The sequence below is a fragment of the Protopterus annectens genome, chromosome 9.part0, assembly GCF_019279795.1.
Source record: "Protopterus annectens isolate FY-2018-M chromosome 9.part0, PAN1.0, whole genome shotgun sequence".
NCBI classification, from domain to species: domain Eukaryota; kingdom Metazoa; phylum Chordata; order Ceratodontiformes; family Protopteridae; genus Protopterus; species Protopterus annectens.
In genome coordinates this window covers 560,810,223-560,827,937 of record NC_056743.1, presented here as the reverse complement: position 1 = coordinate 560,827,937, position 17,715 = coordinate 560,810,223, and the positions used below count along the sequence as shown (strand labels likewise).

Here is a 17,715-nt window from a genome sequence, read left to right as displayed (position 1 = left end):
TGACTTGGCCTGGTTCTTGCAATGAAGGGAATAAACGGGTCAAGTATGTGCTTGTGATATATCAGTTTTGCTGCTTTAAAAAAATTGTACTTGTTCCAAAGGATTAATGACATCTTCTAAAATACACTCCAGTGTAACTCACTTTAATGAATTTGGCTTACTGAACTCCTAAACTGAATCCAGCAGTATTTCTTGTAGAGTGGAATGGGAAACCAGCCCTCCCCCCATTTCCTTATTTTGGTGTGGGCACTTTTACAGGCCTCCTCTGCCCCTCTGTTATATTTTAACTTTGATGTTACCAGTTAGCCACCATGTTTCTGTAAGGAAGTGTAAGATTGTGTGCCTCACAGATGTGAACAGGGTTCAGTCCTGACTGATGCTCACTGTCTCTGTGGCCACTGTGATGTTCTTCGCATTTCACTGTTGCAGTCATTACATTTGGATAATCCTGCTGGCAGGTTGCCCTCAGTCGGCCTGAATTCCAAAGTCCTGGGTCCTGCATCGGCTGCTGTCGCCCCTTCCTTGGCGTCAGGTCGTCAGGGGTATAAAAGATGCAGCCGACGCCATTTTCTTTAGTCTTTCTTGCCACGCAGTGCCCGAAGCAGAAGCAGTTCGCAAGTGCCAATTGGCCGACTCCTGACATTTTCGTGTTTGAGTTTCAGATCCAAAGTCTTCTGTAAAGCTAAGTACCCTGTTGGGGAAACTTTTTTCTTGCTCCAGACCGATGTCAGAAAAAGTTAATAATTGTATTTCTTGTAGGAAGCAAATACCTCATAAGGGTTTTCATTCTTACTGTATTCCTTGCCTAGGCCCTGATCACAATGTTTCTGGTTGTCTGTTTTGTGCTAGATTTAACCAACGCACTATTAAGCGTTGGTATGATTTTGCCTTCAACTATTTTGGACGCCGGTTTAATTATCCAGAAATGTCATTGGATAGCCATCCGACTACCAGAGTTCACAAAAAACGCAAAGGAAAGAGAAAGACAACCAAGGCCCAAAACCGACGAAGCTTCTCCTAAGCCAGTCGCTGGTCCTCAGTGAGGCGCTTTCGCAGGCCCTGACGCCCGCTACTTTAAAGTTGCAGGCCGCTACCGACTCCCACATGGAGTCGGCCATGCCCCTGGAAACTCAAGGTATTGGAGCCTCGGATATTATCCCTTCAGATGGGTCCAGAGCTGCTGAGCAGGCACCGGCTTCTGAGGGTGTATTCAGGCCTAAACATCCTTACATCAAACCGACTTCAGCTTCAAAGGCAAAGACTAAAGCACCTTCCAAAGCAAATAAACTCAAGAGCCATGTGGTCAGTCCTCTATGCCCAAAAAGCAGATGCTCAAAATGGCCGAAGACTTGATTACCTTGATCAGGGGTTCCCATCCCCCTCCTGATAAGAGGCCTAAGCAAGAGACTGACTATGAATCTTCAGATCAGGTTTCCATTTCTTCTGATTCCTCTTCTGATCAGGAATATTCTCTTCCCCCCCTATGAGGATTCTGATGCTGAAGAATCTATTCCTTCAGCTTCTCCTCCAGAGGACTATTCTTTTCGGGAAACCTTAAATACCATGAGGGAGCATTTCCACTGGGAGAGACAAGATTTTTCAGAATCTAAAAAGAGGCTCAGAGATTTCCTTTTGCTACCTCAACACAAGCCACTAGCCATCCCACCTGTGTTAGACATTGTAGATGTGTTTTCGGAGTCTAGTCCTACCCCTGACTCCGTACCTCCAGCTCCTGTTAAGCCAGACAGATATTACAGGGTTCCTGACTCATAAATTCCTTTTTAAAAACCCTGCTGCAGACCCAGAAACTATTTCTCAGGGTCCCAAAGGAGTTAAGGCTTCCGCTGCAAAAAACCCTACCCCCTCTGACAGAGATTCTAGGGCACTGGATAGATGGGGAAAAAAGGTTTACACATCTGCTACCTTGGCTATAAGGGCTTTAAACTGTCAGTTTCATATGCTCAAATATCAGCAACATGTCATGGCATTGCTTAAACAGAAAACGTTGTTAAACTCTGAATGTGCAAAAAACAAGAAAATGCAGGATTTATTGCATGCAGCTGAACAAGTTGGAAAGCATACTTTGCAATGTTGTTTTGATTCTTTAGAGGCCTCCTGCAGGGCTGCAGTTACAGGTTCTGTAATTAGAAGGCATGCTTTGGTTAAAGGAACAAAATCTGCCTGATCATGTTAAAGTTAAATTATTAGATACGCCTTTACAGCATGATACTTTGTTTGGTGTTAAAGCAGAAGAGGTGTTAAAGAAAATGGAGGGCAAAGCTAAATCTATGCAAACGGTCAAAGATTTTTTACAAGTACAGACACCTAGGTTTAGTAGACACTGACAACAAAGAATTGGTCCTTTCCTGTGTCAGACAGACCTCAAAGGGGCAGAACCAGATGCCCTAGAGGCAGATCCCAGGTGCAAGGTTCATTCCACTCAAAACCATGGGGGGGGCTTCTACCTCCAAAGTTGGAGAAGACAAATCACAACCATTCAGGAAACAGTCCCAATGACTTCCCCCTGCCTGCACCAAGCACTTATTTCCTGGCAGCACCCTTAGGGGGGAAATTAGCACTTTTTTTTTCTCAAAATTGGCACATTATAACCCAGGACAAGTGGGTCTTAAATATTGTGTCACAAGGCTACAAGTTCCATTTCCATACCATGCCAAAGGCAAACGGCTGGCCAGATCTGCCAAAAAATCAATGGGCAGAGGCACAAAAACAAGTCTCATCCCTCCTGGACATGGGGGCCATTCAACTAGTACCAGAGCAAGAGCAGGGACAAGGATTTTACTCAAGACTGTTCTTGGTACCCAGAAAGGACAAGGCCTGGAGGCCAATACTGGACCTATCTATTTTGAACACATACCTGGATATACCAAAATTCAAGATGTTGACTTTGCAACAGCTTCTGCCCATGCTGGGCAAGAGCGCTTGGCTTGTGACTTTAGACCTAAAAGAGGCATACCTGCATGTCCCAGTCAGATAAATATGCAGAAGATACCTCAGATTCAAGGCTGGTTGAATGCATTACCAATTCTCTGCACTGCCCTTTGGCTTATCTACTGCACCCAGGGTCTTTACAAAGTGCCTGGCACCAGTAATTGCATTCTGCAGACAGAGGAATACAAATATATCCTTACTTGGACGACTGCCTAATTCAAGCAGAGAACAAGACATTCTTCTACAGCATCTGGCGTTTGTGAAAAGACTTCTTACATGCCTAGGGTAGATAGTCAACGAAAAGAAATCAAAACTAGTACCCTCTCAAGAGGTAATACTCCTGGGTGCAAGCTTAAATACAACTGCCCAGATGGCTTATCTCACGCCAGACAAGCAAAGGCAACTGACTACCTATTTCAACATGTTGGCAACAAAGGCCCAGTTATCTGCAAGAAAAATTCTGCAGGCTTTGGGCTTCATGGCATCCTGCATCTTACTAATTCCATATGCAAGACTGCATATGAGGAAACTTCAGTGGTACCTAAAAAGTGTTTGGACTCAACATTGCCACAGTCTGGAAACTATGATTACTCTAGTTCCCTGCCTGCAACAGGAGTTTCGATGGTGGGCAAAGGCTTGTCACCAAAACAAGGGACAGACATTCACATTACCCCCAGCCAGGCAAACACTAACAACGGATGCATCAGATTACGCCTGGGGGGCCCACATGGCAAAAAGATGCATTCAGGGCACATGGACCTCAAACCAAATGCATCTACATATCAATCAAAAAGAGATGCTAGCAGTTCAACATGCCCTGACAGCCTTCAAGGACCTACTTCATCCAGGACAACTACTGATAAAGACAGACAACACCACGGTCATGTGGTATATAAACAAGCAGGGGGGCACACATTCTTACCCCCTTTGCAGACTAGCCATGATTTTGTGGGACACATAATTGACTTACCAAGTACATCTGCAGGCACAATTCCTGCCAGGAAGAAAATAAAAATACTCTGGCAGACAAACTAAGCAGAAACCTCATGGATCCCCACAAGTGGCACCTGGACCCACAAGTCTTCAGCATGATAACAAGGAAATGGAGATGCCCGGACATAGATCTATTTGCCTCCCCTCACAACTATAGTCATAGCAGTTAACCACTAAGCCATTTGAGCTGTTTTTCTAACTACAACTACAACTACTACTTTCAACTACCAACTAAAAAGATTCTGCACAGGGATTTATCACAGACAAGCATGGGACGCCCCATCTTTCAGCTGGAAAAATCTATCAGTATATGCATTTCCCCCTCTGCCTCTCCTCCCCAAGGTACTCCTATAGGTCAGACAAGGAGAAGCCAAGGATGATACTGATTGCCCCAGACTGGCCCCAGTACTAAAGAGCTGGTTTCAATGCCCAGCTTGGACCTTACCTCAGATACCCCATGTACTGTCCCAGCAAAACAATCAGATCCTACACAGCCAACTCAGGACTTTAAACCTGGCAGCATGGCGGATAATTTAGTCATACAAAACACACCTCTCAGTAAAGCTGTGATGGATGTCATTTTGGAGGCCAGAAGGCCTAGTACTAGAAAATGTTATGCTGGAAAATGGAAGAGATTCTGTGCTTGGAACCAGGCACAAGGAACTGATACAGCAGTGCCAAATATTCCTCAGATTTTGCAGTACTTAACTGAGATGCTGGACAAAGGTCCATCTTTTTCATCTATTAAAATTCATGCCTCTGCCATTTCGGCTCATTACAGTACAGAACCACCACTCTTTTCTCATCCCTTATTAAAACAGTACCTCAGAGGAGCCAAAAATTTAAGGCCTTCAAGGAGATCACCAATGCCTGCATGGGACCTCAACTATGTCTTGGAAAAACTCACCCAGCCTCCTTTTGAGCCAGCTGCTATTGCTGATATAAAGTTTCTATCTTGGAAAACAGCTCTGCACCTAGCAATAACTTCTGCAAGACGAGTTTCAGAGCTTCAGGCACTCATGGCTGTGGAACCTTTTATCATTTTTTATCCAGACAGGGTCTCTCCGAGGACAAACCCAACATTTATGCCTAAGGTGGTATCCAGTGTGGCTCTTAACCAAACTATTCATTTGCCAACTTTTTATCCAAATCCACAGAACAAGGGGGAGAGAATTCTGTATTCTTTGGACGTACACAGGCAGCTTAGATTCTGCTTGGACAGAACCAAAGTTTTCAGAATGACAGAACATTTACTAGTGGCATATGCTGCAGGATCACAAGAAAAGGCTATCTCAAAGCAGACTATTTCAAAGTGGATAGGCCACTGCATTCGTTTCTGCTACTTACACCATGGCAAGCCAATTGCTAAGGGCATTAGGCCACATTCAACCAGAGCTGCAGCCACTTCAGCAGCCTTTCTCAGGGGAGTACCAACCAAGGACATTTTAGGGGCTGCTACTTGGAGTTCAGTGCACACCTTCACAAAGCACTATCATCTGCCACTCTACTCTAAATCCAGGGCAGGCTTTGCCACTGCAGTTCTGCAGGGCCTCGTAGCCGCTCCTAATGTTGTTTAGCTCCAGCCTCCCATCCATAGCTTTGGGACTCTACCCAAATGTAATGACTGCAGCAGTGAAACATGAAGAACATAGTACAGTTGTGTACACTTACCATAAATGTAGATGTTTGAGTGTATTCACTGTTGAAGTCCAAGTTACCCACCCGCCATCCCCCTTTCATCTGATGGAACCTATCTTTCCTTCTCTGATTTATACAACCTTTGTGGTGTATTTGCTTGTAGATGAAGGTAAAGTTTATATTGGTGCATGTATTTATATGTATATAAATTTTGGCTACCCTTTGAGGGGGCACCTGACATCTGGGGCAAGAAAAACTAAAGAAAATGGCGTTGGCCGCATCTTTTATACCCCTGACATCAGGGAAGGGGCGACAGCAGCCGATGCAGGACCCAGGACTTTGGAATTCAGGCTGACTGAGGGCAACCTGCCATCAGGATTACCCAAATGTAATGACTGCAACAGTGAATACACTCGAACATCTACATTTATGGTAAGTGTACACAACTGTACTTTTCTTTAAGGAAGTGTGAGATTGTCTGCCTCACAGATGTGAACAGGGTTCAGTCCTGACGTCTGGTCAGTGTTTCTGTAGTGTGATAGTTCTGCTCATGTCTGCTTGCTTTTTTGGGGGGGGGGGGGGGGGGGCACTGTGCTTTCCTGCCATTTCCCAAAAACATGCTGGTTGATTGGCTGCACTGAATTATTCTTATTTACTCTTGCGAGTTGAATTGTGGCCAAAAGTTGTTCATAGACCAACCCACTTACTTTGAAAACAGATGATGGATAACAGCAAATAAGTAATGCACTCCTGCCCTTCTGAAGGCATGCTAGCAGGTGATTTGGCAGTACTTGGTTGCCCCTAGTTGAAAGTTTGGTATTATGAATGTGTGTGGGTTAATCCCTGCCTTATGCTCATTGATTGTTAGGATCAAAACAGGTCCTTTGCAAGCTTGATTTGTAAAAAGCAGGAAAAGAAGCTGAATAGATAGATATTGAATGCATTAAGGTAACACTTTGCATGCTACTGTTTCACATTAGATGTGATATTTTAAGCTTTGCTGTCTAGCCTTAAACTGTACAGGAAAAGTGGGAGTAGCAAAAGCAAGAGTAAATTGGGGGGGGGGGGGCTTATTGGAAAAGTAAACCAAAACAGAAAATGGCAAAGCCAGGAATGCAGTGAGGAGGCATTACAGAATGGACATGGACGCAAACTGCAAATAAGGAAACGATAGAAGTGATCAGATCTCTGTGGTTCAGGAGGCATATGTTGTAATTGTGATGGGAGAGAGAAATATGAAGGTAGATATTTTGATTCTTTAATGAGTATGGAAGATTAGATTGGTGAGCAGATAAAACCGCTTTCTTTATTTGGGGGTTTAGGAAATAAGCAGGAAAAAGGGAGTAGTTAGGAACAGGGGTGCAGGGGCCGTCTAACAACTGGGTGACTGCAGTAAGTAGCATACATAGAGGGTAAAGAACAAAGGATTAGCAGCTGTGTAGTTGAGGGAGTAATGTTTTTGTGGTGGAGAAACACCTGGAGTTAATTACTGCAGAAATTAGTGGATGTGGTTAGACTATAGGCTTGTAAGTATTGTATTTGTTTTGTGTTCTTTTATTTGTGTATGTTGGTTTGTTGCTCTTTTAAGAATTAATCTGTTGGAGCAGACAGCCAGGAAGTTTGATTTATTAAAGATTTTTCCACCCTAAGTTCGGTCCTGCTCTCATTTTGGGGATTGAATTTTTTGTTACTGTCTTATTTCCTTTTGTGGCATAAATAGTGGTATATGTTAGCGTGCTGATCTGAAATATTTATTTTCAAAAGCATAAGTTTTGTTTATGTAGTTAAAGTATTTAATGTGTAATAGCTGGAACTGTTTTGTTGCTTGATATTTTTTTCTGTATACGTTGACTGCTCAGTTTTGCATTTTGTTACAGTTTGGCTGGACCCATGTGACTCTGCTGATAATCGTCACTCAGTCGCACCTTATTATCCACAACCTGTTTGAGGGGATGATCTGGTAAGTCATTAGGCATCCTTTGATTTTTTGAGGCTACATAGTTTCTGTGACCTCTCACTTCAGAAAAGACATTATAATTCACGAGTACAGGATTTCAGTACTGAATATTGGCCATTAGTGCAGGCCTTTTCCTTGAGAGACATGGGTGCTGAAGGATGGATTGCAAAGTGAATTAAAGTAAGTTAAAATGCTTAGCTACATTGTCTTTGACAATGCTGACAGAGGTATTTTTATCGTATTGGGGTGTTTCTCCCTGGGCCTTCGCTGAAAATTGGCTTTGTTAGAAGTTGGACTTTCCCAGTAAACAAATGTTAAATAAATATTGTTTAGGTACAATGGTGCCCTTTCTTTGAGTATATGACATTGAATCTGTTAGTGTCATTGGAGCTTTGTTTTTAATAGTATAGGTTTACTTGTGAAGGCTGGTGCACAAGTAGGAAAGGTCTGCCTGTTTAAGTTGTTGCTGAGGTTGTCGTATTTGAGATAGACTAAAGGTATTGATGAAAAAGGAAAGGCTTGACTGAATTCCTGTAAGGTACAGTATGTCCCAGGGCTAAATATAAAACTCTTACAGATCCAGCAGGGCTGGGTCTGCGTAAGCTCTGTAAGCCAGGCAAAGATTCCCTGTCAGCAGCCTACAGGAGACTAAATACAGAAACTGAACCTTTAGGTGATCAGTGTAAGACAGGAGTATTCATGACCTGAATTCTCCTGGTGAGAAACCTTTGTGGGTGTTCCAACTCTTGCCAAGTGTCTGGTTAGATAAATGCCAGAGGGAGTATTGTATTCAATACCAGGTCCGATAAAGGCTGAGCAGAGTGGTACTATAACTTTATACCTGTATGCCATATCCTTGTCTGTAAGTTGGGCAAGGTCGAATGATTTTCTTATTATCTTAGCTACATGTTGGTCAAAGGCCAGATTGCTGATGACATATGTTGCCAGATCCCTTACTACTGGGTTAACTCTTAGGGGTATTTTATCAATTGATTAATTAACTTGGGTTGATAGTCTCCCAAAGGGCATTACAATGCATTTTTTTGCAAAGCTTCGACACGAGTCATTCATCAGCGTTACACCCACTTGCAAGATGCTTGTCTTGAGGGACTCTATAATAGGTCCCAATTTACAGTCATCTGTGAGCTTGTGCCAGAGGCATTGAGTGTTAGTTTCATGCCAAACAGGAGCGAGCTCAACATGGAGCCCTGGGATTCTCCTCTGGTGATCAGTCTCTTGAGGAATATGGTCTCACCAATCCTGACTTCTTTGGTCCTGGCTGTGAGCCAGCCAGCAATCCAGTGAGTTAAGTAAGGGTTTATGCCTAGCTCAGAGAGTTTGTCAACAATGCCCAAGTGGGGTATTGTCAGTTGCCTTAGCCAGGTGAAGATATGAAGCATACACTATTTTACTCTCGTCCGTTACCTTGGTGACAATCTCAAAAGAAGGTTTCCAGGTTAAGTAGGCATGACTTTCCCTTAGAAAAGCCAAATTGGGATGGGCCCAGTGTCTGACGGCTGTCAATGTCCTTTTTTTATCATTTCAATGATATATTCCATGGCTTTGCATTTTAGGCTTGTTGGACTTAATGGGTCTGAAATTCTTAGGTTTGGTTGATGGTACACCCTTGTGGAGGGGAATGACTGTTGCAGTCCTCCATTCTGTTGGAACATGGTCTGTCTTAAGGCTGTAGTTGAGGAGTGCTTCAAGTGGTCCTGATGGTTCATATTTTGCACCATCCAGGAGGCAACCTGGAATGTTGTTGGGACCCATGGAGGTGGTATTCTTGTTTCTAGTGCTTGCTTGCCAGCACCTGGTCCCTGCTAATAGTTGGGGGATGTATGATCAAGGGAATTTCACCTGGTGGAGTGGAGAGTAAAGTTTATCAGCCAGTAGATTTGCTATGTTACCCTGATCAGTGTAAGTGGTACCATTCATCCCCAGTCCAACACACCTTTGTGTGTTAGCTCTAAGGTTCCATACATAGCTGAAGAAGGCCTTCTGATTGTTCTTAGCCTGAGATGCTGTCCTGACTTCATAGATGGCCTTATTGAACTTAACTAGATCTCTTAGTTTCTTGTTTAGTTGTATAAGGCAGCACTTGTCTTTAAGGGAGTTGCTTTTCCAGATTTTAGCCATGAGTTTTCTATATCCTGTTTAGGTGAGAATTCCACAAGTGGGGTTTATTTTTAGTGTTTGTTTTAGATTTATTTCTCATAGGTACAGAAGCAGTTATACAGCCATTCACTTGTTTGTATAGTGACTCTAAATAATTCTGCACAGGTAGTTGTGTTCTCTGGCTTGGAGGCAGCTTTGAATTTTGACAAACTGTCACTTAATAGGGTGTAGTTTGCCTTTGAATAGTTCCTGTTACTGGCTTAGCTGGATTTTCTAGCTTGATTTTTACTTAAAGTGAGACATCTTTGTGATATGACCTCACTAGTGAGGATGTGACATAGGGTGGGGGTGTTGGGGGAGGTGCAGTGCTATCCCATGTTGGCTTGTACCAGATCCAGTATGTTTGTTCCTGTGGTTGGAGCATCCACTATGCTGTTCCAGAGTGTTTGTGTTAAAGTCCAGGAAGCATTGTGCCTGAGAGTTTGAGGCAGTGTTAATTTCTGTCCATCACCCATGAATAGGGTGTTTGGATGATGAGCAGCTGTACTTGGTTTAGGTGCATGTCATGAGACTAGGGGCATAGATGGTGACCTGTAGTTGGCCATGATAAGATGAGGGACCGTACCTATGGTGATATGCACATGGATGCGCTCCATGGTGTCATCCTGTTTAACCATCTGGAGGTATGTTTGTTGCTAATGTAGATAGACACCTCTACCTTTGACCCCAGTCTGTGCTGTTGTTTATCTAAACATAGAAGGCACTGTAGCTTTGCACTTCTGGAGTACTTCTAAGGCTTTAAACCAAGTCTCGATCACAGCTCAGATGTCTGCATCCTCCAGAGTGAAGAGGGCTTGAAGGGTGTGAAGTTTTTTGTTAAGGCTCCAAGCATTGAACAGCAACATCTTAGGGTTGCTTGTAAACTTTTTCACTGTGTTGGTAGTTTTGTCTTTTTGGCATTGCCTAAAAAAGGCTTTAGGGGATGGATAAAGTTTTAGCCAATATCCTAAAGCCTAGTGGGCAACACGTGCAACTCATCCTTGGCAAAGAAATATGGTCTTTTGATCATGTTCTCCCATGCTGACAAATATTGGATCCCCCTGCAGTGACACCAGAAACTAAGCTAATCATTAAAATCCATCATTTTATGTTCAGACTGTGGCATCATCCTAGGTAAGGGTAGAATGCTGCTAATACGCATCTGTGGCATATAATTTAAGTACCTTTTATCTGCACTTTTTTCAAGTACGTCATTTTAATTGATTTATTTGTGTTGCACTGAATATTAACTGAACTGGAAGTTTTGACTCTGTTTTTTTCAGTTAGTTCCCCACCTACCCTCCCTGTTTTTGTTCTGGTGTTAATCTTGGTGGCTTTGAAACTGCCTGCCTCTCTTGTAAATTTGTGTTTGGATACTCCTTCCGGGCCCATCTCATTTGCTCACTCAACTGAGTGCAGTGAGATTATATTCTGATTTCAGGCACTCCTACTTTGTACAAAGAGAGCATCTGGGAAAGAAATAAACAATTTAAGTTGGTTTCCTGCCTTTCCTGTAAGTGGTCTAGACTGTTTGTAGGCTTCTGAGCCCCCAAGCCTTTCTATGTTGAAGGGAAGCCTTCTTGCTTAATTTTGTTTCTTAGAACTAGCCAGTTTTCTAGTTTCAGCACTCAAATCTGTTTATTTGAACTCGGCACTTGTTCAGAACTCATTGTAAGCACTAAATAAGTGGCAAATTACTACAGCACTCAACTTTCCTCACTTGTCTAGAGGAAAGTAGTTTTTAGTACTTAATAAATAAGCACCTATCCAGGCATGTCTAAGGGTCAGCTCCTGGTGATTTCTCCTGTGTACCTGATGAATCTGGGCATCTTGGGGCAATGCAGCAATTGCCTCATGTACACAGACAACCCTCTCCTCCTACCTCCCAATACTACAACCTGTGAGAGATGCACTTATATAGCCAAACTGAAAGCAAAGCTCTCTCCACCCAAGACTGGACTAGACTGTCAAGAGGAGAAGGTAAACACTTACACCTCACCACACTCATCACATAGTCCCTCAAAACCTACACCACCAAAACACGCACCTACATTCGCGGAGGCTCTCAATAAAAACCTGCCCAAGCATCAGGGACCTCCAAAGCAGAAACGCAAGCAAACACCACCCCCAACATAACCCAAATGACACACAGCCCACAAACTCAGTGTGCCACTGAACCACAGCCCGTAAGGCATAACAACATACCCAACACTCTAGTCCTAGGTGACTCTATAGTCAGGCACACTGATGTTCCAGTCACCAAGCTAAACAAGGAGAAAGCTACTGTCATCTGCCTGTTAGGTGCCAGGATCCACCACATAACACACGCACTCAGGTCACTCCACAAGTACAAATGTGACACTGTCATTGTCCATGTTGGTGTCAATGACCTGAGACGTACCTCACTGGACTAGACCAGTAATGTAGTTCAATATTTATTCTCTAGCGCCTCGGCCACAGTAAGCCTTCAAGGAGACTCCTTGAAGGCTTACTGTGGCCGAGGCGCTAGAGAATAAATATTGAACTACATTATTGGACTGGCTTTGTCGTTTTGCACTGTGGTACAGTTTATTGTTCCTTACTTGTTGTCGTTTGCTATGTACCTCCCTGGACTACATGAAAAGAGACATGGAGGAGCTCTCCAATCTTGAAGCCCAGGCAGGTATGACCCTAGCCCTGAGTAGCATCCTGCCATCACCCAGAATGATACCACAGTAGAAGGACAAAATTATTTACTTCAATTGGCTAAGCTCCTGTTTCCATTCTAAGGGGATCCAGTATTTGTCTGCCTGGGACGACATGATCGACAGACAATGATGCTTTGCCAGAGATGGCCTGCACCTGTCGCCCTTGGGATTCCGGATACTGGCTAAGGCTCTTGCCACCCCTGTAGTGCCTTTTTCAGGCAAGGTTCAAATGACAAATTCACCACCGTAACAGGTACAAGCAAGCAAAATCTGAGGGTAATGCTACTCAATGCTAGAAGTCTAAATCTCAAAATGCACTCACTCGAGGCACTCCGTAAAGTGGAGAACATCGACATCTGTGCAGTGACAGAGACCAGGTTCAAAGCTCCAGAGAGCACCCCTGCATTACCAGGCTATAATTCATACCACACCTTTCGGCCGCCTAACCCGGAATGAAGCACTAAAGGTGGAGGCGTATCCATACTCATTAAGGATATCCACACCTCCAGGCTAGTTGCACAGCATAATGCATTTGAGAATATCCAAGTGCAACTAACTCTGGGCAAGACTGCAATCCAAATTGTAGCTTGCTACAGACCCCCCACCATGCCCGAGGATTCCCACTCCTCAATTCTTGATACACTGGAAAGTATTAGGGTACAACCCAACACCCTAATAATGGGTGATTTCAACTACCCCACCATTAACTGGGAAAACTACTCCTGTACCAACTCTTTTGCTCAACGTTTTCTGGAATTCATAAATTCCAACGCCTTAGATCAACTTATTCACACCCCCACCAGGGGCTGCATTATCCTAGACCTGGTCATTACCAACATGGGCAACCAGTGTTCCACACCAGAGGTCAATTCCTCGTTATTCAGATCCGACCACAAGCTAATCACCCTAGACATCCACATCCCGCCCCCACCCCCAGTTAGGGAAACCACCGTAAAAAACCTCTCCAAAGCCCAACTTCACACTTCTTAAGAGAGAAGTGGCAAACTTCATGACACCCATGCAGACGGACAATAGAGGTACGACTGCTGAATTCTACACAAATGCACTTTATAAGCACTTACACAAGTGCATGGATCATGCTATCCCTAATAGAACCAAGATGCTATCTTCCAAAAAATAAAAGGAAGCCAATCTGGTGGACCTCTGCCATAAACAAACACTACAACAGAAGAAAGAAACTGTTGCAAAAAAGAGTAAAATCCCATGACTGGAGCAACTCCCTGGTCAACCTCAGTAAGAAGCTGAGATCCCTCATAAAATCCTCCAAAGCTAGTTACGAAAACAAAATTGCCACTGACTCTATAAAAACAACCACAAAGTATTCTATAGCTATGTCAAGAATCTCAATGGCAACACTCAGATCTGCTCCGAGTTACAGCACAATGGCACTAAATATACAGAACCAACTGATATTGCCAACATCTTGGCAGATAGGTTCAGTGCTAACTTTACCCCCCTCTCACCCCCTAGAGGGCCCATCTTTATACCGGAAGAATGCAAAATTCCTGTAATCACAGCTGCACAGGTAAGAAACACTCTCCAAAGCCAAGAACACAGCATCCATGGGACCTCACAATATCCCAGGCTGCGTTCTACATGAACTGCAGAATGAACTGGCACCCTACCCAAGTACCATGTTAAATCATAGCCTCACCTCAGGCTTTGTGCCCACTGAATGGCAAACCGCAACAGTTATCCCACTCCACAAAGGAGGAGCCACGACGGACCCCGGGAACTACTGCCCTATTAGCCTGAAGAGCCTGGTCTGCAAGGCCATGGAACGTATCATCATGAAACTCATAAACAAAGACATTGGTAATCCCCAAACTCTGGACCCTACCCACTTCGGATTTGTAAAAGGCAGATTATGTCTCCTAAACCTGATTGACTTCTTTGAAGCAGTCACCAAAGCCATAGATGAGGGTAAGGTGGTTCGCACAGCTTATCTAGATCTCGCCAAGGCTTTCGACACCATCTCCCACTCTGGAATTATAGATAAGCTCACTAAACTAGGTATAAATCCCTGTGTCACAAGATGGGTTGCCAAGTCGCTTACGGACAGAACCCACACTGTGAAAGTAGAAGACTCCAAATCTGACTTCAGACCAATAACAACTGGAGTACCACAGGGTTCAGTCCTAGGTCCTCTTCTGTTTGGTATCTACATCTCTGAAGTATAGGCCAACAGCAAAGGTCTTTGGCTAACAAAGTTTGCTGATGACTGCAAACTAGGAGCCATAATCGAAACTCCTAACGATGTGGACATACTACAAAAGGGCCTCACTGAGCCAGATGCCTGGTGTCAAAGCCATGGCCTGAAGCTCAATGCCAAAAAGTGTATAGTCATCCCCTTTGGTAAAAACTCTGTACCCATGAACTACCACATAGCTGGTAGCCTACTTAACGCCGAAAATGTGATGAGACATGGGACACAGGTGGACAGTAGTCTCTCCTTTGATCACATCGCCACAGTGGTCAGGAAATCCTTCTGCGTGGCTCACTTCATCACAAAAGGTTTCATCCAGAGAAAAAAGGTTATTGTTCCCCTCTACTCATCACACATTAGACCTATTATAGAGTAAAACGCCCTTTTTGGTATGTACCTCACAAGACATCTACAACAACTGGAAAGGCCACAGAAATACCTCACAAAGAAGATTACTGGTCTCAAACAGATGCCCTACATAGACCATCTCAAACTCCAGCTTTACTCCGTCGCATATCACCTACTCATAGGCGATCTCTGCCTAACATACAAAGCTATGTTAAACCCAGAGCTGTTGGACATGCTCCTCTTAAAGAAATCCCAATCCCTCCGAACTATACGCTGCAGGGACCTAAACCTTGTCACCACAATAAACAGAACATGCTGGAGGGATAGATTCCTGTCCCAGAGACTTCCCATACTCTGGAACAGACTACCTATCTATGTCAAACAGAGCTCCTCATTAGCACTCTTCAAGAAAAATCTTGATGATTGGATGGGAAATAGGAAATTCACCCCAGGGATCACTTCTGTGACTCTGCTCGACAGGGGCACAGGAAAATAATTTTTTTGGGTGGCGAAAGCCAGGGTACATTTTTGGCTAGGCTTATATAGGCCCTACGGCCAATAGCCTAGTACCTGCGTTCCGAGAGATCCATTACATCTCTGTTCATATAGTCTAGTGAGGTAAGTCTCAGGTCATTTAAACCTGCATGCACCCTTATAGAATCATATTGGTACCTGGAGTGCAAATCCTGGCTCCAGATAGGCAACTAACAGTTATCTTGTCTTTGTCTAGCCTGGTGAGTGGAGTATGCGTGTGTTATACAGTGAAGTAATTAAAACACGGAACAGCTAGAAAGCACTGAACATCGTAGACAAAGCTGCTGTTCGGTGGTTCATACAGTGGAGTCCCCAACGACGTGTACTAAGTAAAGTGTATGCTTGACTTATGGGCTATGCACTTTGGGGAACTTTAGGTGTAGGCTTATTTGAGACATTTGGTGTTGCTTTTCGTGTGCGCCTCAGTGATTGCTGAGTCGCAGTGTTGCCATTAGTTGGCTTTGGATGTCTTTCTGATTTGGGAAGGCTTTAAGTGCCTCAGCATGTGTGTGTGTGTGTGTGTGTGTGTGTGTGTGTGTGTGTGTGTGTGTGTGTGTGTGTGTGTGTGTGTGTGTGTGTGTGTGTGTGTGTGTGTGTGTGTGCGTCCGTCCTTAGGGATACCCAACAATACCAAGCAGGCCACAAAGACATTTGTAAATTGCATATCCATGTTGCCTGGTCCTGTAATACGGCTGGCTGTTTAGGGTTAAGGATTGGGTTTTAACAACCATCTCCTAGGGTAGTTTATGGGGTTAAGGGCACAATGTTATATGATGCTAGGATGTGGTAGTGCTACTTAATGTACATGCTAGCTGTTCAAAGTTTATGTCCACACAGTGCCGCCGCACTGTTTAGCAGGTTTTTGCATGTAATCCTAACTTTATAGGTAAAGTTTGCTGTCTAGCTGTTTAGTACTGTACGGGGCTTTGCCAACGCCACCACCCAGTGGCCAGCTGCACACAACGAAAATGCTTGAAAACTGACTCCTATGCTGTCTAGCCAATAAATAACCACACTTTCAGCTTCCTGTAACCCAACTTGGAGAACAGGTGAACACATTCTGCAACAAGATGTCTTATCCTGGAATTTCTTAATGTAAAAGCACAGCAAAAGCAGCTCTTAAGTGCAGATTAAACAAGCCACCAAACAACCAAGTCCCAGGCTACTTCACCCTTCTTCAAAGAGATTTGGAGGCTCACAGACTAGAAAAGGCAACAGAGAAATTAATATTTTTGTCACAAAATTAAATAAATGCTTTCAAAATGCTCAAAAACAGTAGCGATCACTATAAAAAGCTGTTTAATGTGACCTCAGCTCACAAGCTTAGGAGTATACAGGCAGATGTATGAGTGTATTTCCTCAGACTATCTTGTCACCAGCCTGAATATAGGTAGCAAATCTGTCGGACTGATTGCTGTTTGATTGTTTGTACCGTTGTTTTGAATACTCAGAAAAGTGCCCTGTTGGGGAACTTTCACTTTATATTTCTTAAGTGTTTTTCTTACTGGTGTTAGATTTCAGTTAGGAGGGGTAAGTACGAGTGTGGTAGGCAAATCGTGTACAAAGATTTGCATTCCCGGCATTGTTTTTTTGCTTAGGAGCAGAGCATGACTGCAAAGCATGATGTCCTTCCATATCATTGTTGCAGTATTCCTTGCAATAGGAATCCCTTGCCAAGGGTGGCCCAATGTCCGTCCAGTCTCCCAAAGACTTTAGGTTGTGATGGGTACACTGTAAGTTACATGTATGTATCCCATAAAGGTGATATCTGGATGTACCATCCTTAGAACTTTTTTGCCACGAGTCCGAACGCCATCTTTGATAGTTTGTCTACATGCTTGTTCGCCTGCCGATTACCAAGCTGCTTTCAGGTAAGTGCTCCTTTGGAGGTTTTGTTTTCCTTACTGTTTTTTTTTTTATTTGTTTTAAATGTTGGTTTCATGTCATCCATAAAGGAGAAATGCCAGTGGGAGACAGATTCCCCATAAAGATCATCACGGGCAGTGTTTATTTTGCATAGGTGCTTCCCATGACACGTACATGTTGTGCTGTTTACCAAGCTTTTGTTCCTAAGACATTGTGTAGTCAGCTGTCTTCCTTAACTATTTATTTAGAAAACCAATGTCTTAAGCTGTTGGCTAAAGATGCTGTAGAAGGATCTTCCTGGCCTGAGGGTCAGCTGTCTGTGATGACCAAGAAAGCTCAGTCATATTCTTCGGCTGTGC

The 17,715-nt window shown here is 43.7% G+C and overlaps 1 protein-coding gene across 1 annotated transcript in view; it reads left to right on the top strand.

Annotated features, from left to right (window-relative positions):
- CDS2 (CDP-diacylglycerol synthase 2) overlaps positions 1–17,715 on the top strand; it is a 371,702-nt gene that overhangs the window by 83,940 nt on the left and 270,047 nt on the right. Inside the window, exon 2 of the mRNA XM_044083091.1 lies at positions 7,458–7,540. Coding sequence (XP_043939026.1) covers positions 7,458–7,540 — 83 coding nt within the window. The remainder of the gene's footprint in view (positions 1–7,457; positions 7,541–17,715) is intronic.